Source organism: Phyllopteryx taeniolatus, chromosome 12, assembly GCF_024500385.1.
Source record: "Phyllopteryx taeniolatus isolate TA_2022b chromosome 12, UOR_Ptae_1.2, whole genome shotgun sequence".
Classification (NCBI taxonomy): Eukaryota; Metazoa; Chordata; class Actinopteri; order Syngnathiformes; family Syngnathidae; genus Phyllopteryx; species Phyllopteryx taeniolatus.
The window spans coordinates 16,881,520-16,904,056 of NC_084513.1; the positions used below are offsets into that span (position 1 = coordinate 16,881,520).

At 41.7% G+C, this 22,537-nt stretch overlaps 1 protein-coding gene across 4 annotated transcripts; it reads left to right on the forward strand.

Annotated features, from left to right (window-relative positions):
- The first annotated feature begins 1,063 nt into the window (after positions 1-1,063).
- On the forward strand, positions 1,064-21,919 carry agpat3 (1-acylglycerol-3-phosphate O-acyltransferase 3). Of its 4 annotated transcripts, XM_061792292.1 has the most exons (11): positions 1,064-1,433; positions 11,228-11,366; positions 13,158-13,216; positions 13,318-13,548; positions 14,671-14,840; positions 14,986-15,147; positions 16,555-16,708; positions 16,805-16,907; positions 18,695-18,770; positions 18,894-19,092; positions 19,780-21,919. In XM_061792292.1, exons 4-11 carry the CDS (start codon positions 13,371-13,373, stop codon positions 19,869-19,871), a joined length of 1,134 nt encoding a protein of 377 aa, XP_061648276.1. In that variant the 5' UTR covers positions 1,064-1,433; positions 11,228-11,366; positions 13,158-13,216; positions 13,318-13,370; the 3' UTR covers positions 19,872-21,919. The 4 variants fall into 4 exon arrangements, with proteins under 4 accessions (XP_061648276.1, XP_061648275.1, XP_061648278.1 ...); XM_061792291.1 differs by lacking the exon at positions 11,228-11,366; XM_061792294.1 differs by lacking the exons at positions 1,064-1,433; positions 11,228-11,366 and adding an exon at positions 1,951-1,974.
- The last annotated feature ends 618 nt before the right edge of the window (positions 21,920-22,537 follow it).

Below are 22,537 nucleotides of genomic sequence, written 5' to 3' on the forward strand. Positions count from 1 at the left end.
CAAATAAGGTATTTATCTATTTATGCCATCGACATAGTGACAGGCAGAGCAATTCAATCTTCCTCCACTTAATGGCAGACAGTACAAATGAACCAGGGGTCACCAACATCGTGGCTGTAGACCCCAGCTTGACCCCAAGGACCACCAGTGAATAGACATTGTGATTTCCTTGGAGTGCTGTGCTTCTGCCTACCATGTATGGAGTTTGCATGGGTTTTGTCTGGGTCCTCTGGCTTCCCCCCCCACATTCCAAAAACACGCTTCTTAGGTTAACTGAAGACTGATGGACTGACCTTAGGTGTGAGTGTAAATGGTTGGTTGTGTAAGATGTGCCCTGCGATTGGTCGGTGACCACTTCAGCATGTATCCCAAGTCAGCTGAGATTGGCTTAAAAACACCCACAGCCCAAACTGATGTAAGCGGTGCAAAAATGGATAGATGGATAATTAAAGGTAATTTGAGCAAATTTGTTCATGCAGAAGTCTATCAAACTGGTAGCCCTTCACAATAGACAGTACCAAGGAGCTCTCAGTTTCAAAAAGGCTGGTGACCTCTGAACTAATTCTGTGTATCCATCATTGTTTAAGTCCACTTTTTGTGACATTTAAAAAAAATCTGAAATAAAACGTGTGCCTTAAGTTTCCCTACCTAACGGTTGGGGAAACTGGTGTATGGAAGCAGATGTGGCAAAACACCAGCAGAGGGCTGAAGAGGTCTAAAATTGTTCATGCCGGAGAATGAATGAACTTCAAATAATTATTTTACTATACGTGTGTAATGTATAGAAATGAACGTTTACTTAAAAAACAAAAACAAAACAACATTTAGCTTGATTTAGTTTACAGCACTCCCCTGGGGCACTTTCAAAAATATTGTCTACGTTTAAGAAAAAGAGTCAATATAAAGTGTGTAGATTACAGTTTTGTTTGTTTGTTTTTAAAACATAAGCGATTCCTCCAAAATGTAGTTTTATTTAAAACAAAACGATAATTCGGTAATGGAATGAAGGAAGTAATGAATGTCAAATGGAAATAAGGATGGACGTAGTTGAGCAACTGCATGTTTGGTAATTGTGGCGTAGTGACGAGTTGAAGAAGGCAGGTGTATTGCAGGTTTTGATTTACTAGTCTTATTTTTTTTTTTTTTTACTTACCGGAATGTGTTTTGGGGAGGGTGGTCTGGACTGACCGGATGGACATCTTCAGAGGGGGGGCTTTGAAGGAAATGTGGCGCTTTAACCGACAAACAATAGTGCTCTTGAAAATCGCATGACCTCAAGTCATATTTGTACCATCTCTGTTAAGCCACGAGAGAAAGAGGGGCTTCGTAAATGGTTCCAGTTTTTTTTAACAACCTCACAAGGCCGAGAACCCGTGACTGAATAATTGCCGAATCTGCGCTGCTGGCTTCACTCCCAAGTGGTCCATTTGCAGGTAAGCTCATTGAGAATGTGCCTTGCCGTCAGCTAGCCATAGCTAGCTAACTAGCGTAGCATCGACCGCTAGCAACAAAAGCGGCACGAATTCGCCGGCAACTGACGAGCAAAACATTCCCTCTCTTTGTCTTCAATATTTTGTCAAACACACACACAAAAGAAACTCCGAACATGCTCACTCACTCGGATAGTGGCTACTTTTCGGGGCTTGTACTTTGAGGGGTAAATGCTACACATGAAACGTAAAGTACAGGGCTCGTGTCTGCTACTCGTTTGTCTTTGAAACGCTTCCAAGGAACCAGGTTAATATTTCATGAAAATAAAAGTCATGTAAGCTCATTGCTTTTAAAAAAAAACAAATATTATTATTATTATTTTAAACTGTGAGTTCACAGGACTGGTGTGTGACGTCCCGGGCACATGGGTCACATTTAACTGTCACCATATGATCGGTATGCTAGTAGCTGGTGGCGTTGTATGGAGGCTGTACTGCGATAAGACGACTCAACACCAGAGCGCTTCTTTTACACAAGCAAATTGTGAGTGTAAAAACTATCTAAGAGTGTATCTCTGCTGATGTTAAACCCGCTTTACCATGTTTCAATCTAATTCCAAAACAACTACAGCTGTCGTTTGAGAGAGAGAGAGAGAGAGAGAGCTGTGCAAATAACGTGTAATGATTTGACATTAATAATCTAGTTGATGTGACGGCTTAATAATGCTTGTTGCCAGTACTGCGCAGTAGAACCACTGCAGTACATTCGAATGCCTCTAATTTAAAGCAGGTTTCATAATTGGACCAACATTTCTGGGGAAATTATGCCACCAAAATTGAATATATAATCCAAGGATTAACTGCATGTTTTATGTTAATTTTATTCCTGGGTCAGTTACATCTGGGGTAGATGTAATTTAAAAATATGTATTACTAAATTATGTTTATATCAAATTATTAACCCCATTAACCATTTTATTGTACATACAGTATCTGTTGATAACACTTTTAAAGCCAATCCAAAGAAATTTCATTGCAAAAAACTATTTTAAAGTGGGTAAATTTCGCTGGTTGGAGCGTCAGCCTCACAGTTCTGAGGACCCAAGTTCAATCCCCGGCCCCGTCTCTGTGGTGTTTGCATCTTCTCCCCATGCTTGCATGGGTTTTCTCCGGGCACTCCGGTTTCCGCCCACATCCCAAAAACATGCATGGTAGGTTAATTGAAGTCTCTAAATTGCCCGTAGGTGTGAAGGTGAGTGCGAATGGTTGTTTGTTTATATGTGCCCTGCGATTGGCTGGCAACCAGTTCAGGGTGTACCCCGCCTCCTGCCCGATGACAGCTGGGATAGGCTCCAACACGCCCGCGACCCTCGTGAGGAGAAGCGGCTCAGAAAATGGATGGATGGATGGATGGTTAACAAAGGATGTGAATCACCTTTGTGGTTATTTTTACTTGTGATCTAATCAGTAGTAGTTGTTTCCACTCTGACATTTTGTTGTGATTTAAGACATTGCGTGTAGAGTAAATACAGGGCTTATGATGGCAACAATTGCCAAATCCTGATCAAATGGAGGTCAATCATCATATGTAGATAGCTATAGGTATAGATATACACCATTGTTTCCCAAACATTTCTTGAGCCAAGGTACACGTTTTACATATTTTACATTAGAAAATCTCACAGAATCACCAATAACAAATGTACGATACACCGGTTTATTGCCATCAAGTGGAACAGCCTTTATTTGTTCTGCTTGCCAATATACATCGCTGGCGGAACGATGAATAAAGATGCATTATTTATCATAAATACATTTTGGGCCAATTAAGTGAAATGGGCTAATTTTCATGCCACATTGGGTGTTCTGACATTGAACACAACTTTGTATACTTCCGAGAGTTAAGGATGCCCATTGACCATTGTAAACCCACTTCCTACTAGGGCTGGGTGATTCATCAAAATTTAATCATGATTTTGACTTCTAACGATCATAAAAACGTTATCATCGAAGAAAAACAATTAATGTGGAGCGGCAATAGGTTGTGTATGCAAGTTCCTGCGTTGTAAACACACCCTGTGTTGCCTGCCCTCCCTGAGCGTGCCTGTGTGGAGTTTGCATGTTCTACCCGTGCCTGCGTGGGTTTTCTCCGGGCACTCCGGTTTCCTCCCACATCCCAAAAACATGTATGAATTGGAGACTCTAAATTGCATGTTAGAACCTGTGTGAATGTGTTATTGAATCCAGAGCCTCTCGCCTCCGAGGTAGACGTGCAATGTCTACCTCGGAGGCGAATGTGAGTGTGAATGTGAGTGCGAATGGTTGTTTGTTTGTATGTGCCCTGCGATTGGCTGGCAACCAGTTCAGGGTGTACCCCGCCTCCTGCCCGATGACAGCTGGGATAGGCTCCAACACGCCCGCGACCCTCGTGAGGAGAAGCGGCTCAGAAAATGGATGGATGGATGGTTAACAAAGGATGTGAATCACCTTTGTGGTTATTTTTACTTGTGATCTAATCAGTAGTAGTTGTTTCCACTCTGACATTTTGTTGTGATTTAAGACATTGCGTGTAGAGTAAATACAGGGCTTATGATGGCAACAATTGCCAAATCCTGATCAAATGGAGGTCAATCATCATATGTAGATAGCTATAGGTATAGATATACACCATTGTTTCCCAAACATTTCTTGAGCCAAGGTACACGTTTTACATATTTTACATTAGAAAATCTCACGGAATCACCAATAACAAATGTACGATACACCGGTTTATTGCCATCAAGTGGAACAGCCTTTATTTGTTCTGCTTGCCAATATACATCGCTGGCGGAACGATGAATAAAGATGCATTATTTATCATAAATACATTTTGGGCCAATTAAGTGAAATGGGCTAATTTTCATGCCACATTGGGTGTTCTGACATTGAACACAACTTTGTATACTTCCGAGAGTTAAGGATGCCCATTGACCATTGTAAACCCACTTCCTACTAGGGCTGGGTGATTCATCAAAATTTAATCGTGATTTTGACTTCTAACGATCATAAAAACGTTATCATCGAAGAAAAACAATTAATGTGGAGCGGCAATAGGTTGTGTATGCAAGTTCCTGCGTTGTAAACACACCCTGTGTTGCCTGCCCTCCCTGAGCGTGCCTGTGTGGAGTTTGCATGTTCTACCCGTGCCTGCGTGGGTTTTCTCCGGGCACTCCGGTTTCCTCCCACATCCCAAAAACATGTATGAATTGGAGACTCTAAATTGCATGTTAGAACCTGTGTGAATGTGTTATTGAATCCAGAGCCTCTCGCCTCCGAGGTAGACGTGCAATGTCTACCTCGGAGGCGAATGTGAGTGTGAATGTGAGTGCGAATGGTTGTTTGTTTGTATGTGCCCTGCGATTGGCTGGCAACCAGTCCAGGGTGTACCCCGCCTCCTGCCCGATGATAGCTGGGATAGGCTCCAGCACGCCCGCGACCCTAGTGAGGAGAGGCGGCTCAGAAAATGGATGCATGGATAAATCAATGAATAATCATTTGTATTAATCGTGATTTCACGATCAGTCAAAATAATCATGATCATTATTTTTACCATAATCGCCGGCCCTACTTCCCACTTTTGGACTGTAGTTCTGAACTTAAATGGAAGCATGTTGATGTATTTTACAGCTCAAGGCGTATTCTTGTCCACTAGTATATGGTGGTTTCAAAGTCCTATGGGATTAGCTGATAAGATGTTTAGGTATTCAGGTTCTAACATGGATGGAGATCTCTCACAGAATTTACATATACTGCAGTATAATCTGCTAATAAACTTTTGTCTTCTCATCACGTCGTGACATTTATTTGTAGGGTTGTATTAATTTTAAGATAATTTTAGAGGCAAATTAACTAAGAACATGCAAACTCCACACAGGCGGGGCCAGGGATTGAACCCCGGTCCTCAGAACTGTGAGGCAGACGCTCTAACCAGTCGTACACTGTGCCGCGTACAGTAGAAATCATGAAAAATAACATGAAAAATAAATTATTGTATGTCTGATACAATTTTATGTGGTTTTACAAAAATAGGGTTGCAAGGTAATTAATGAATGGTAGTAATTAGTATAAGCTAGTTGGTGCTTAACCAATAAAAAAAAATAAGCCTTATAAAAGTTATAAATAAAGCAACAAAGTAGTAGATAACTAGTCTTGTTTTTGTTTTTAAATACTACTTTTTAATGTTACTGCACTGAACAGTTTTAATGTGGTGACAAATTATTACATGATAACGCTACTACAGTTTCATGGAATACTGACAAGATTCCACATTTCTATTAAGGACAGCCACTACGACCAATCAGGCTGGGCGATTATGAAAACAATAATGATTATTTTGATTGATAGTGAAATCACAATTAAGAAACAGTTATTCATTAATTATAAACAACCAGCAAATAAATTAGTAACAAGTAAAATAATATATTTAAAACAAAATTAGCAATAGAAAAAAAAAATAACTGCTGCTTCTGCTGTGCGCATCTTGGCCTCTTAAAAGCAGTGTGGGGCATGCATGGAGATACACTCTTACATTAAGATAAAAACACTAGACGAAGAAAGTCACGTTACCTGTCTGTGTGTTACTACAGCGTTTGTGTGTGAATATTCGTATTTGATGGTAAATCTCTCCCGTAAGCATTATTAGAATTCCCACACAGTTTCTAGGCAGGACACGCCCCACTGCAACATGATTGGGTCCTGCGTCGCGGGAAGGGCAGGCTGGGTAGATGTAATGAGATGACTATCCCAAACATGCATCACATTTGTACAAATTTAAAAAGAAATAAGTTTGTTAGGTTTAGGGCTAGGGTTGGGGTTTAGGGTGGGTTAGGGTTTGTGGGAAACATGTTCACGCCGCCACACTTAAGTCACAAACTTCTTTTCCTGTCTGGAAGCAGTAGGGCGTGTTATACACGGATACAACAGCCAATCATAGTGCATCGGTGCGTGTCGTGGAGCCAGTAATATTGTAGCAGGGTGTGTCCTGCCGAGAAACTATATGGGAATCCGAATAACGCCATAACTTCTAATGCAAATTTTTGTTAGCCAGTCAATAGGGTTTTCATTCTGTATTAGCATTAAGATGATGATTTGCGTGACTGAAGCTAAAATGAAGTATTTGTTGTATATAAATATACAATGTGTGTAATTTTTTTTGCTGTGGAGTTGTGGGAAGCCGAAATCGATATCACGATTACGTTTTGATTAATCTCCCAGCCCTAACGACCACCTTCATAATTTTGTAGATGCTTCCAGGTAGTGTGAGACAACGACCAATAGCATGCTAGGATGACAAACTCTACCAGGCAGGGGGTTGTCCCCACCCTGTTGGTTAATGGTAATGTAATGCGACATATCCAGGATGCCTGGATGCCTGTCGCTTGCTAATCGTCACTAATCTAATCCATTGGATTACAGAATGAGAATACAGTCAGCCGGTTTTTACGGGACGTCTGCCTACCTCCTACCTTTCATCCATTAGTTGAATCTCCTCACAGTCTATTGACTACTAGGTATTTGTTTGTTTGGTTTTCTGCTCGCTCTCATTGGGAATCAAAGTTCTGTTGTTTTTTTCCGTGGGGCTTCCTTGGTCGCCAGTAAATACTTGCTGATCAGGCAGTTCCTCCAACAGAAGGTGTTCTTGCTGTCATAATCTCGTTCCTTCAGTGGGTTTATGATGGCTATGGAACAGGGCAGCCTGTGACGAACAGTTGCTCACTCATAGCATTTTTATTTTGGCACTCATTTGGGGTTTCACCATCCGCCAAAATGCTGAACCAGAGTGCTGTGATGATCTTCACCGGGATTTGTGGGGCGTTGGTGCTCATGGCAATGGCCTACTATGTCTACTGGTGAGTAAAACGGACAATATGGCTACCGGAAACTGGAGAATACAACGGGTACTACCAAATTGATGAGAACTTGTAACAGATCAACTGAAATCTTGTTTCAAATGCCATGCAAAAAAGAGTATGTATGCTATTGACTAGAACTTTAATAGATTGAAGTGCTTCCCGTCTAAGAGGAGGAGAGTGGATGAAGTGTTACGGTTCACATCAACAAGTACCTGTAAAAGAATGATGACAGTTTGTTGGTAATGGACAAACAGCTGTCCAGCCCTAAGCAGCTTTAACCCGGTCAGTGACTAATCGTTCCTTCAAGTTTATTTGGTTCTAGGAGTGAAACGTGTACCGATGAACCGAGATACAATTCCAGATGGTTTACCGTTTCAAGTTTGGATTATCATCACTGCAGTATTTAGCATGCTCCATCTGGTGCGCTAACAAACAGAAAGATGACACAAAGTGCAGATAAAGAAGATGCGGAAGACGACGCGAGGAACAATGTCAGACGCATATGTTTTGGTGCTCCAAAATCATGAAGAAACCCAGATAATTGTGATAATTTTTCAGCTACTTGTGATCACAACCAAGAAATGGTGCACTGTTTTGATGTCTGTTTTGATAGTCTGTTGATAGTTAAATATACAGTGTCACTAATGGACCTTCTGTATCCCATCACATAATGGTGGCATTGCAAAGTTTTGTGGAACAAAGTCAAATGGAGGGAAAAGGTGCAGTGGACAGTATTGTGAATGACTGGGTAAAGGAGGCTAAAGACATAAGTGACTCAAAACAAGCGGGACTACTGGTCTTGGCCACGGAGTGTTTGCTTTCAACCTTGTTCTCATGCAGCATGTCTCTCCATTTTTTAATTTGACTGTGGATAGATTCATTTTGCAATGTATGTCTGTTTTAAGAGGCCCTAAATGTTCACTAAATTTGTTTAAACAACAGTTAGGCATTATGAGTTGCTGCCTCTGTTTTGTCTTGACAGTTGATGTGTGTACAGAGTACAAAGATGTGAGGTAAGGAGAAAAGCGTGTCAAGAGGAAATAAGAACAAAGGTCTTTGCAAATGTGGAAATCTTTCTCTCACTGGAAGTTGCCCTCGCAAATATTTGAATTCCAACAGTGTCAATGTAGTCGTAAGAGGTTGTGAATACAAACTTGTTAAAAATACATCTTGTGCGTATGACAGTACTATCTATTTTAGATATATTAAATGTCTTGTAGTGTAATGTCAAGTAAAATCATTTTTAGTTCTCAAAATGTTAGGTTAGAACGTGCTAAAAGTTACACAACACAGATAACAATAGGATTCTATGATTAATTGTCTGGTTTTTTTTTTGTCCTGTTCGGCTATTAGATCAAGCAGAATGGAAAATCCGTATCCCTTTTATGCCGAAACAGTTTACTGTGTCACAGTGGTGTTTTTAAGCTTCCGCTGTGGTATTATAATTGAAGTTTATTGAGAATCAGACTTCATCAGTCGAACAGAACAAAGTTTCGAGAAGGGAGAGAGAAACAAAGACAAAGCACTAATTGTAAACGGGATGAGTGAAGTAATTCATTACATTATCTACAACAATGAAACGTTAAATATGAGTGTTGGATGGGGCTGTAGTGCTACACCTTGTGAGGTTAAGGAAAGGACAAGATAGAACAGGACAAGGACAGGAGAAGAAGCATGCAGGACCAGGGTCGTGAACCGGGCTGTACAACTGAAGTGTGGTGGCATTAATTATGTCAATTATAAAAGTGTACAGGACGAGAGTATAAGTGAGGGGATACACAAGCGATTTGCATATTTATGAGTTATTTTTTGCAGTAAGGGGTGTGTGCCTGCGGATAAATGCAAGTGAATTGATACCGTTTTACATGCACAAAGACTGACAGAAGTGTCCTGTAATTGCTGTGGTCGCACCGCGGCGGCTGAGGACCCCACCCAATCAATCGAGGGGCGGGATCATGGCTAGGGGTCCACCCGAGAGCAGCCCGGCGGACGGGACACGACCCACACCGAGGTACCCAGGGCGGTCCACTAGCCCCACCAAGGCGCCCCGACAACCGGTCACTCAGCGCCCGCAGGGAGCCAATGACACCACCCCACACACCCCGCCGCCCTCCACCCCCAGGAGAGCCAAACGCCAACCCGCCCCCAACCCGCAGGGCCTGCGATGCAGCCAAGCCCGAGGGCGGGAGAGTGTCCCTTGTTTGTTGGAAAGGAGGGCGGATTTAAAATCCAGGGGGGCAGGCAGGGCGGAGGGGCAGGGCGCACGGACTGGGAAACAGCACAGATGTACTGAAACCCAATCCGACACCCACACCATCCCGATCCCATACCAGTCCCCCAGGAACCCTTTGAAATGTGTATGTGCCCAGATGTGATTAGTGAGAAATATATACAGTGAATGGTGTGAGTGTGTGCGAAGTGAGTGATTAAGAGGCATGGATCCCGCAGGTTGGGCCCATTAGGCCAGACAACCACCAACAAAGAAGGCAATCCCACCCAGACCCGCAGCACCAACCCCGGCCCCCCACACCCCCGCCAGCACCTACTACCCGCCTCTTGGGTGTGGGAGGTCCCCCCCCCCCCCAAACCAGGCAGGGAAAATAACCCCATAGCAGGCCCCACAGCCCGCAGGGGACCGCCCGGCTCCCCCACAGGAAGAGGCGATCGCGGCGGGACGCAAGGAACGGAGAGAAGAGGAGGAAGCAGGCCCGAGGAGCGACAAGGGGGCCCCACCGCCCCCACTAGTAGCCAGAGCAGGGCACCCAGGCGGGTGCCAGCCGGCACCGCCCCAGCACCCACGGAACATGGGCGAGTCACCATCACACCGCCATTACTCCCCAGGAGGTCACCCCAGTGGTTCCCCTCACCCTCGAGATCAGGAAGGAGTGAAAAATAGTCCCGCCCCCGCAGACTCTGGAACAGCAAACACAGGGACAAGAGGAGGAGATCCCCACAGCATGCATGTCTTTTCACCATGCAAACCGATTTAAAATGTGTGAAAATAAAAAGAAATAAATAGAATAATAATAAAACAACAAAAACCTCGACAACAAAGAATATAAAATTCCATTGTTTACTTTCACACAAAATAGTCTTGCTAATGGCAGATGGCACCCTACTCAGGCAAAGGAATCAAGAGTCTAGAATTAGCACGTTGAGGTAAGGTAACCAGCTATCTACGTATATGTGTAATTGATTTTTTTCGTTCTGCTGATATTTTTTCTCACGCAATATATTCTATGATGAGATTTAGCCACTGATTGATGTTAATAGCTTGTTTGTTTTTCCAGTTTAATAGAAATGTTTTCTTAGCGGTAGCTAACGCGACAAGTAATGATTGTGAATATTTATTAGGGAGGTCAGTTATGCTTAAATCAGCAAGTATGCACAATCTTGGGGAAAGTGGAATCCTGCAGTCTAAAATATACGAGTGTTTTTGTATAACTGAAGACCAAAAGCATTGAATTGATGTATATTCCCATCTAGCATGAAAATAGGTGTCTAGGGTATTTTTGGTGCATTGCATGCATATATTAGATGGAGAGAAGCCCATTTTATGCATAGTGTACTGAGTAAAGTGTGTTCTATGAAGCATTTTATATTGTATAAGCTGTAGATTTGTGTTTTTTGTCATTCTAAACGTATTGTTACAAATCTGGATCCAGTAGCTACGGTCAGCAGACATGGAGAGGTTTCTCGTCTGTTTTTATGTTAAAGGTCTAAAGGTATGGGGTCCTTGCAATGGACAGTTTATAATGGACCCCCCTGCTCTTGCGGACATACTTTTCTCAACATTTTGAAAAGTAGATTCCTACTAAGTTGACATTTCCAAACACTGCCAATTACACAGCAGACACCAGTGACTTCGTCTGATAGTGACTTAAGTGCTTCCTTTTTCGCTCAAAGGTCATTACGCCAACAGAGATCGGATGTTTGGACTTGATGACATCAATTGACTTGCGACACAGATAGTCACGTGTGACAGTATTTTATCATTCTAACTCCTGGATCCATTCTGTCTATTGGCCATGGAGACTGAGCTGAGGTACTGTAGCTGTTGCATGTCTTTAATTGATTAGCATGTGTATTGCCTTGTTGCACTAGCTTGATTGTTCCTTACATACTGTCTACACATTTTATTTTTTTTAAATCTAAAATATAGATTTTCTTTACTAGATTTTCATTGGTGTGTACACATTTTTGCAACAATAAATGAATTTGTTATATACTTGACTTTTATTTGCAAATATCATTAGCAAACAATGACCTGTAGTATATTTGTTTGTGGGTTTATTTTGTAGTACATTGTACCATAGAAAATACTGACTCTGAGAAGAGAGTTTTCTTACAGATGCGTTTGGGTGTACTCGTGTTCAGGACTGTATTGCGTGGCTATGCATTGCTTTCTCAATGTTAAATGATTTAATGCAGATTTGATGCAAAGTTGGAACCTTTTTGTGTCAGTTTGGGCATTTACATTAAAGTGGGGAAATGATGCTTTAAAAGAAAAAAGGAGAAGGAGGCAAATACTTTTTCTATACGGTTGTGGCAGTCGACTATATCCAATTATCCATCCACCTAAACAGATGTAATTACCAGCAATTTTTACAATGCACATACTTCATGTTATAATAGCCCTGTGGGAACTGACATCTGTGATTCGACTGGAAGTGATGTGTTCCAACCCTGCTGTCAAACATACTCGGATGGCAGGTGTGGACGCGATGCACTCAGATGTCCACGTTTGATCCGATCGCAACGTGCCCACGGTAACATGAGACGTCCTTTCAAACACAACTGCCATCAGGCACCTGGCTTTGTTATGACAGCACTCTGAACAGAATCAGCAACTCTTGAGTGACTGTTTTCATGCCATGTGCAGTCGCAATGCGGAGATGAGAATGATGTCACCCCTCCGCCGGGTTGTTTCTGGGAAGCCAAATTGGACGCTTCTGGGAAAACATTTGTTGTGTTCTCACATTTGAAGAAGACAACCTCCAAACAGAAGCCCAACTCCAAATCTTGGTTGCATAGAGTGGAGATCGTGCAGTTCATGGCAGTACACGGTTTTTGTTTAAAGTTAAAATCATAAATTGGCTGTTAATCTTTATTATCACTATGATTGTCACTATTCTGTGGTACTGTATATTATCTTAATAAACTTGCTCAAGTGTGACCTATTAAAACTGATTAATGACTGTGTGTCGTTGCCACTGCTTGAGTTCAGGTTTTTTTCTTCTTTTTGACATCTTTTTTACTATCCATCTATCTTATTTCCATAGTGCTTGTCGTCATGAAGGTTGTAGGTATTCAGTCTCCATTTTCTGACCAAGAACTGCTACAGTGGTCTTTCCATTACATAGCATTACAGTATCTCCTGTTTTCTCTGGAGTGCTTTTGGTGTTTTTGGAGCTTTGTCTGCCAACAACTGCAGTGGTACATTTGTCACTGTAGACCAACAGCTATTATAGGACGTCTCCAGGTCCTTGTTGTGTCCCTGAAATGTGGAAATTGAGCACTTCTGAATGCAGTCGGTAGGCTGGGCCATTATCAGCAAGATGTATGTCAAATTTAGTGTCTAGGAGGGGAGTGTAGAGCAGGACATAATCTTGAATAGGAGAAGCAGGAAATAGCCTAGGCAGGCCATTAGAGGCTGCTTTTGTTTTGTCAGCATTTTTGGTAGGATATAGTCCATACGTAAATGATAAATGAAAGACTTCCTTGATGAGCTGTCCTCTATCTGAAAATTACAAGCTATAGATGTTTTTGTTCACTTTTTTAAGCCTTTTTGCATTTCAGCTCCCTTCTTTATCATTAATTAAATCTCTGGTTTCAGGACTGTAGTATTGGCCGAAGGACCGTGCAAACGAGGCTTATAAAAAGGATACCATCGTGGTAAGGAAATTACTTCATTTTCTGTCATTGATTGTAATTTTTCTTTAATTGCTTTTTCTGCTACTGTGGCTTCTGATCCTTGTGTGTGTTTCGACCCTCAGGTTGGTCATCGTGTGTAGAGTGGAGCCTCATCAGCTCCCTTGGCTTCTCAAGCATGGCTCTCCTGGCCTACATCAAGAGCCTGTTCATACTTCAATTGTTGATGGGCTTTGTATTTGTTGTGAGCGGCCTCATCATAAACTTCATCCAGCTGTGCACGTGCGTCATCTGGCCATTCAACAAGCAGCTCTATCGCAGAATCAACTGCCGCCTCGCGTACTCTCTCTGGAGCCGTAAGTAGAATAAATTCCGGTGAGCCAATGAATGTTTTGTCACCTGTGAATCCTTTAGGCGCTCACATTGTACGATCTCAAAGGAAACTTACTTTAACGGTTCAACTGAATTGAATTGATGGTTTCCAAGATTAATTCTACTTGATCCTCCAATGTTAACAAGCTTATTTACTGAGCGACTTATGTTTGTAGTTATTGTTTGCTGGCTATTGAGCTTATCAAGGGAACTGAGACTTTTGAGTTGTACCAGCAAGATCGATTGAGCAATCGCAGGGCACGTATAGACAAAGAACCATTCACAATCACATTCACACCGATAGACAATTTGGAGTCTTCAGTGAACATAAAATGCATGATTTTGGAATGTGGGAGGAAGCTGGAGTACCAGGAGAAGATCCACGCAAGTACGGGGACAACATGCAAACTCCACACTGGAAGGCATTTATTGTGCTACCAGAATCAGTTTTAAATGCTCTAAAATACTTTTTATTCAATGTTTTGTATTCAGTGTTTATTCACGTACCGACTTATGGTTGTTGAGCATCATATAATCTTCCACTTCCAGCCTTTGCGGGTAAAGCTTTAGCATTCTCTGAAGCATCCGCTAAATCAAGCTTTTATTCATGCTGAGTTTCATTGCAGCCCTCCGGATAGACTTTCACTCTCTTTTCGCAAACGCCTGCTCTAGGAGCTTGGTGTTTTCATTTGTAGTGGTAGTAGCAGGCCTTCCGCTGCGTGCTTTGTCGAGAACAGATCCTGTTTCGAGAAACTTGCCATGGATAACATAAATTGTATTAAACGTTGGAGCAGTGTGACAGCCATAAAGCTTCTCAAACTGGTGTTGAACGGCAATCGGGGACAGGAAAACTTCTTTCCAGGTGACAATTTTGCAACGCTGCTCCTATGTGAATTGGCGAGCCATGTGCAAGCTGTTGAATGCTGATGGCCTCACGTCCGTTTGAATGAAACAAAATGGAAAAAAGGAAGTGTGTAGGGACTTCAGTTGGTACACACTATAATAAGCAAAAAAGTATAAGGAATTGATTCCAAACCTAGGCATCATTGTGACACCTTACATCTGACAGACATTGTAAATGATAGTGTGTTGTTCTTTCTGGACAGAGCTGGTGATGCTGCTGGAGTGGTGGTCCGGCACAGAATGCACCCTGTACACGGATCAGGCTACGGTGGACAAATTTGGCAAAGAACATGTCATCATCATTCTCAACCACAACTATGAGATCGACTTCCTGTGTGGCTGGACCATGTGTGAAAGATACGGTGTCCTGGGGGTCAGTTGAATTTAAAAAATAAAAATAAAAAAGGCTGTAATTGTTTACATTTAAAGATGTACCAATGTGCTGATGATTGATGACTTTTTTTTTTTTTTTTTTTTTTAATTACCATTGAAATCCTGTTGCCTCTGTTTCCCTTTAGAGTTCAAAAGTCCTAGCCAAACATGAGCTGCTGAAGGTTCCACTAATTGGCTGGACCTGGTACTTCTTAGAAATAGTTTTTTGCAAGAGAAAGTGGGAGGAGGACCGCAAAACTGTCTTCAGTGCACTTGACAGGCTTAAAGACTATCCTGAACATATGTGGGTGAGTACAAGTCCAAATGCTATGGAAAAATGTTTTGACATTTTTGGTTTTGAGTCCTATTACTTCACTTCTGGTGTATTATCTCCATATCCTCTTACATTCCTCTTTTGTTGCTGGAATATTTGACAAATATTGTTACTCTAGACTTTGCAACCTAAGGTGTGTTCACGTAAAGAGGCGCCACTGTGGTAGCAGTGATGGACAAAGTCTAGAATCTCAAATGCTAGGCTGTATCCCAGTACCTATAAAATACATAACGAATGAGCTAAAACCATTCAAAGTGTTTGTCACGCAGTGTTGTTTTCATAAACGATGACAATGTCCAAATGATTTCGTTGACACCGCTTTTTTTTCACGACCATAAGGTGACGGTGACAAGCCAAACATGGCTATTTTAGGACTATAACATGACGAGATTTGCGGGTTTTCGTTGACGAGACTGGACTGGAAAATGTTAGTGGGCTGTCTCTCGAACTGTCAAACACACAGAAAAAACAAAACTAAGCGTGCAGATACATTATAATTTTGGCCATTGCTCAGAGAGAAAAGGGCAGGAGCCTGTAATGTGGTTAATAAGCTGTCAAAACGTGTTTTTGTTTTGCTTGTTTGAGTCCATTCTATTTTCTTAACATGGTAGTATTTTTATCAAAATTATTTGTTGGACTTGAAACACATGATGATGTGCATTAGTTAAAAGACTAATACTTTTTTTTTTTTTTACTAAAACTAGACTACAACCTTTTTGGGTTTTTGTCGACTAAAACTATCACACACAGAAATTGCTAAAATATGACAAACTACTAAGCATTGGGGGAAGCTAAGATGGCTGCCAAAAACAACACTGCTGCCATGTAAATATCAATTTGAGCTCAAGCATGTTAGGTTTATGGAAGTGTATTGCTGCCACACCAAAAAAAACAGTTCAGTATCACTTTATAATGCGATACATTTCATGTTTTAATGTGATGAAGGTTACATTTTAACGTAATAAGTTATCAAGTTATAGCATGACAAGTTTTACTTACGCATTTGGTAAAAAAACAAAACAAAGCAATTCCTTCCAGTTCAGGTCATTAGCAGAGGTATGTCTGTTTTCTTTTTGTGTCGAAGTCAAAGTTACTACTATACTTACTTCTATAAATAATAATGTTGTTGGGTTTCAAAGAATGTCCTCCAAGCAGCAGAATCTTCCCTTTGGCCCAATTTTCCTCCATTTATCTTGGCACCGGTATACAAATTAAACTGCTCCAGCTGTATTTAACATCTCACTGCGGGAGACTCACTTTCAATCACTCACTCACTCACTCTCTCTAACACGCACACACACACACGCACACACAAATATTCATACATACATAACATGCATGGCCACAGTGCGTGTGAAAATATCCACTTTTCTTCCCCCAGTTCCTGCTTTATTGTGAAGGTACCCGCTTTACAGAGAAGAAGCACCAGATAAGCATGCAGGTTGCAGAGAGTAAAGGCCTGCCCAAGCTCAAATATCACCTTCTGCCACGTACCAAGGGGTTCACCACCACGCTGAAGTGTCTCAAGGGCACAGGTAGTGTAAAGATACACACACCATATGGTACGGAACTTATTTGAAACTCCCTCTTCCTTTGCATCTCTTTCCCCCCCCCCCCCCCCCCCCCCCCAGTGACCGCCGTTTATGACGTGACACTCAACTTCAAAGATAAGCAGACGCCAACTCTCCTGGGCATCGTCAATGGCAAGAAATACAAAGCTGACATGAGCATAAGGTTAGAACGCGAGACTGATACGAGCCTGACATAAATCAGTTCATGTAATGATAATTCCATAGCGTTTTAATGTCCTCTCCTTTAGCCGATGGCGCCCCCTGGTGGTATAAGAATGCTACAGCGCACACATTGTTTTCACATTTCATTTATTCAACCATCTATTTTCTATGGTACCTTGCCCACATTAGTATCAGAGGTTATCTGCAGCCTTTCCCAACCGACATTGGGCGAGAGGCAGATACACCCTGGATTGGTCAGCAGCCAATCATAGGGCACAGCGAGACAAACTCGCATTCACACCCAAGGACAATTTAGTCCTCAATGAACCTAACATTGAATGTGGGTGAATTTAAGCTCTAAAGAGCCTCTGATTTAACACATTCCATGTTATTTACAAGCACTTAAAATACGCCAAAATTCCTTTACAATAGATTTCATTTTACCTGAAAATTGGAAGTAAACAGAAACAAAGTAGTTTGCTGATTTGACAAATAACTGCAGATCTTTACCTTTTTTGTAATCATACAGTGGAATCTTTTTTTTTTTTTTTTTTCCCTCAATAGGTGATATTCCAATGAATGAATCGGGTCCAGAGTCAAAGCATTGCCATAATAAAAGCTTGACAGACAATGTTTCATATCATATTTAAACATTATGGTTAAATTAGTAGCCTGGACAGGGAATAGTTATAACCTTTTGCTCTGGAGGGAGTCTCAGAAACTTACGCCACAAAACAAAACGTGGCTAATTTGCTGGTCGTCGCTTTTTTGACAAATATTTGCTTAGAGGTGTTGGAAAAGTTGCAAGGTTGGCAACATTGAGTTGCCCTCGTTATAATCACAATGCCCTAGCTCAGCCTCTAGTCGCCACGGTAACGAAAGACGTACTTGGAATTTGCAATAGGCTGAAGTTCAAGGTTACAGTTGCAAATTGTATGACACAATTTGCACAATCAACATTGTCCCAGATTATCGCACGACTTGTCGCTTTAAACTGCATACGCTCCTTGAAGTCTCGGCGCCCTTTGCACAATGGTCATTGCACCGGACTATTGCAATATTAGTCATTCGAACTGCTCTAAGTGCTAGAGGACTCTGCATCTTTTGCACAATTGTCAAAAAAAAAGAAAAAATGTACCGGGATTACCAGACAACTAGTAACCCTTTATTGCTCGGTGACTGTTTTTTTTTATCAATGTCTTTATGTCTCAAAAGTGTTCTCTGTCAATTGACTGTCTGTTGTCGTACACGTTTTCTATTTTGACCAATAACTTCACAAAGGATGCTTTCCCAGTAAAATCTCTGGCTATTTAGAGTAGAACTCTCACCTTTATACTAGTTACAGGCAGTTTTTTGAATCCCAAAGCTTTGGTTGGAGTTTTACACACATTTGCAGTTTTTTATTGCTTAAAAACGCCTCCCAGCGCCTGCTGTACACGTTTTCTATTTTGACCAATAACTTCACAAAGGATGCTTTCCCAGTAAAATCTCTGGCTATTTAGAGTAGAACTCTCACCTTTATACTAAATTCCTTGTGTTTTTTTGGACATACTTTGCAAATAAAGATGATACTGATTCTGACCTTTAGAACATTAAAACTGTGCATGTATTTATGGACACAACTCATTTTAACATGAACATGAATGGTTGCAGCAAAATCGACATCCAGTGTCTTCATCTAATAGTAGTAAAAGCCTCAATTTCTATTTCAATTGTGCTCTTTTGTTTCAGTATGTGCCTTTATGAAATTGGGATTGTAATTTTTGACCTTGCGCTTCCCTCTTGTAGACGCTTCCCAGTGGAAGAGATCCCAGATGATGAGGCCAAGTGTGCCAACTGGCTGCATAAGCTCTACCAGGAGAAGGTACGATTTCATTTTATTCTCTTATGACGAGTGACGTCGTTCATGTTTCATCACTTGCTCAATGTGATTAAACGCGACTCTTTGAACAGGCAGTTGCTCAGTAATATCCTCCCCCACCCCCAGGATGCCTTACAGGAGACATACAGCAATCAAGGCAAATTCCCGGGGCCCACAATCATCCCTCCTCGTCGACCGTGGACGCTTCTCAACTTCCTATTCTGGGCCACGCTGCTGCTCTCGCCACTTATCAATTTTGCGTACGGAGTGGCGGTCAGCGGCTCTCCACTTCTCATCATTGGCTTCATCATCTTCCTCATTATAGGTATGGCCATTGGTCATTAGTTATAATATGGAATTTTCATGCCGTTTTATAGGGCCGACCGATATGGATTTTTGTAGACTGATTCTGATATTTGTCAGGGAAAAAAAGTCTAACTGATTAATCAGCCAATTAATTAAAAAATATATAATGAATGAAGTAAATTCTTTTTTTTTTAATCCCTAAATGCGCACAACAACAAATATATGAAGCACAGGCACAATATTGGACTGTTTTACAATACTTTGTCTTTTACTATTTGTTTCACAGTACAACAGAGAGGAATTTTCAATTACAAAAACATGCAAAAAAGGCATTAACCAATTAATTTATCTTTAGATTGAGGCCATTAATGTATCCAGTATATAAACAACATTAATGGGCTTTATTTCCTGGCTAGCGCAAAACCCACGTGGCGTAACTCTGTGAGTGGGTGAGTTAGTTAGTTGTTTTTGTTATACTCTTTATTTCCTGTATTGTTGTTTGCTTGAATGTCATTATATTTGTCTTACGTTGTAATATGATAATGTGTTTAAAAAAAAGAAAAAATGCAAACTTTGGCGGATTTGAAAAGTGTTAATATCAGTCAATAAAATTGTTTTATATCTGTTTCTCTCTCCATTTTATCTCCATTAAACAGTTGACATTTGAGTGTTTATTTTATGGCTTGTCCTCTCGTTCTCTCTCCAGCCTCCATTGCGATTCGCCGCCTGATCGGTGTCACCGAGGTCAAAAAGACGGGCTCCAGTTACGGCGACCAGGAGACCAAGAAACAAAACTAAAGGCGCGTCACCTCGGCCCGACTCCGCTATCCCTTCCACTGTCCAATCGGTCGCTAGGTCGGTGAGGAGACCACAATAGAGAGCAGTCTTAGACATACTAATGAGTAAGAGCACTGGAGGTCCACAAAACATGAGGAGGGGGGGGGGGGGGGGGGGGGGGGGAGTGTGGTACTGCATCTCAAGCCAACTAGTGACCCACTTTCCACAGCCAAACCCCGTTAATCCCGGCGATCTTAAACCTCTCACCTCCTAACCTACTTGCGGTCACATGGAAGACCGCAAACTTAGCCCGCGTCCTGCTTTGCACTACCTCCCCCCCAACCCCACTTCCTGTCTGTCGGCAATTAGGGAGTGGCAGCGTAGTCTTGGTCAGAAAAGGGCCCCCCTCCCCACACTTCACGCACCTGTTTTCCTTCTTTAAAGCACTACTTCAACCATGGAAACCGTTCACCTTCAGCCATTGAGTCATGCACATAGATACAGAAATGTATGAACCGCCCCCAACCCGCACCTTATTTTCTGGAGGCTAATTTTGCAGTGATCTCTTAATTTTGCAGTGATCTCTTAATTTTTCCCAGAGCTGTACTTCCTGCCCCCCCGCCCCCACCAACATTATATTATTATTTTTTTATTTTTTATTTTTTTTTAATATAGACAACTCCCCTTGCCCCTCAAACACTGCAGCTTGTCAGATGGCAGCCACAACAGGTGAAGTCATGGGGGTGTTGTGCTGCCAGATTCCAGACAAAAAGTCACCAGCTGTTGCCTCGAAGCCTCACCCACGCAGCTGTTGACATAATATTTGGTGGCCACATATAGACTGTAGTAGTGATAAGTTAACCTTTGCCTTAATTCAAGCTTGCTCAGGCAAGGTGCCGGCGTCCTCCCTCCACCACTTCCGACCATGTCAAACAATGACTCACTGAACATTGCAACATGTCCTGCTAACCTGTCGTGAGTAACACGAAGCTGCTTAGACGTGGCAAACCAGGGAAATTAAGTTTAGTAACCACATTTCACCGTTTGTTGTTCTTTTCCGAGTGAAATCCCAGCTGCTGCTGTACATAGTGTGCTAACTTTTCCCCAAGCACGTTACATATTCCGCTCACTTTCACGTCCCCCATGTAGCGTCCATCCAAACCTTTCTTTCGTTTCGTCCACCCTGCGTACTTCCTCTTGCGACAGAATTATCTCCACCTGTACAGATTTCTTGCCAGCCTTAAAACTCGACACTGCTGTATCTGATTTATTTCTGTTGAATGACAAGCTGACTGAGCTCCTGGTTGCACTCAATGGCATACTTGTGAAAACTGGTAGACTTGTGAAAGCTGGTGTACGTTTGCAGCCACTGGTATATTTGTTAAAACTGCTATACCTCCTATCACTGGCATACTTGTGAAAACTGGTATACTCACACTCACTGGTATCCTGTGGAAACTTGGTATATTCACACTTACTGGTATACTTGTGAAAACAAGCTTACTTGTCCTGGCTGGTTTACGTGTGAAAACTGGTGAGTGCACTCATGCAAACTGATATGCTCGTACTCACTGGTATATTTGTGACAGCTGGTATACTTGCTCTCACTGGCTTGTGAAAACTGGTATATTCGCACTCACTGGTATACTTGTGAAAACGAGTATACTTTTGAAAGACGGTATACTTGCACTCACTGGTATACTTGTACTCGCCTGTATACAGTATTTGTGAAAACTGGTATACTTATGAAAAGCTTTAGTTGCTCATCTGGTCACCTTTTGCTTGAATCGAGCAGACTGGCCACAGTTTATGGTGCAATTCTATCACAAGAGAAGGGACGCAGGTATTTGACACTGGAATTTTTTAGTCAGTCAATAAAAATGACTTGCTTTTATTTTCTTCTGAAAACACTGGCATATTAAGAAAATGAAAATCACTCATCCTCACGCGTTGTCATCCGCTTCTTGGTTTGTTTGTTTGTTTCCGAGGCTGTTTTTGTTTTGTTTTGTTTTGTTTTTTGGTCCGTCACCAACACCTCCTCACCTGTTATTAAAAACTTTAATCACCAAGCCCCTCTTTGTGCATTTCTTTGGAGTTTGTGTTTCTCTCAGAAATGCGGCCCAGCTCCTCCTCATCTCTTCCTTCGGCATCCACACATCCGACCATTCCTCCTTTATTGGATCAATAGTGTGACACAATGGCAAGCCTGTACATAAAAGAAATGAATGGTTTTTTTTTTTTTTTTTTTTTTTTACTTGTGCCCTACTGCTCTTTTGGTAAAATGGCACAGAAAGCGGTTTCCCCCATCTTTGGACGTCATGTGTATACTGTAAATGTGTTTATACTGTAAATCATAGTTTTAGAAAATTGCTCTCCAGTCGTTGATGTGGCAAAGGTAGACAAGAAATGATGTGAAATTGAGCTGGTCTCCAGGGTTGCACATAGGGAATATTTTACCAGGCTACAATGTGCGTATTTGTGCGCGTGTTGTAGCTGACGCTCATCATTAGAAACACGTTGTCCAAGATTCCAAATTTGTAGCGGCGCCTCAGTTTCTTACTGTAGTTAATCTTGCATGCGGTCACTGAATCACGGTTACTCTGACTCAGGGACTTTTACAGGCCACGCAGCAGCTCTGCCATTAACTCTGAATCTGAAATAAATTAAAAGAGGGAAAAAAAGGCTTT

Bases quoted from the DNA above. Each gene is read 5' to 3' on its own strand.
- agpat3 (XM_061792292.1), top strand. From the start codon at position 13,371: ATGGCTCTCCTGGCCTACATCAAGAGCCTGTTCATACTTCAATTGTTG. The intron at 15,148-16,554 runs GTGAGTACAAGT...TTCTTCCCCCAG, and splicing joins ACTATCCTGAACATATGTGG to TTCCTGCTTTATTGTGAAGG. The intron at 16,709-16,804 runs GTAGTGTAAAGA...CCCCCCCCCCAG, and splicing joins GAAGTGTCTCAAGGGCACAG to TGACCGCCGTTTATGACGTG.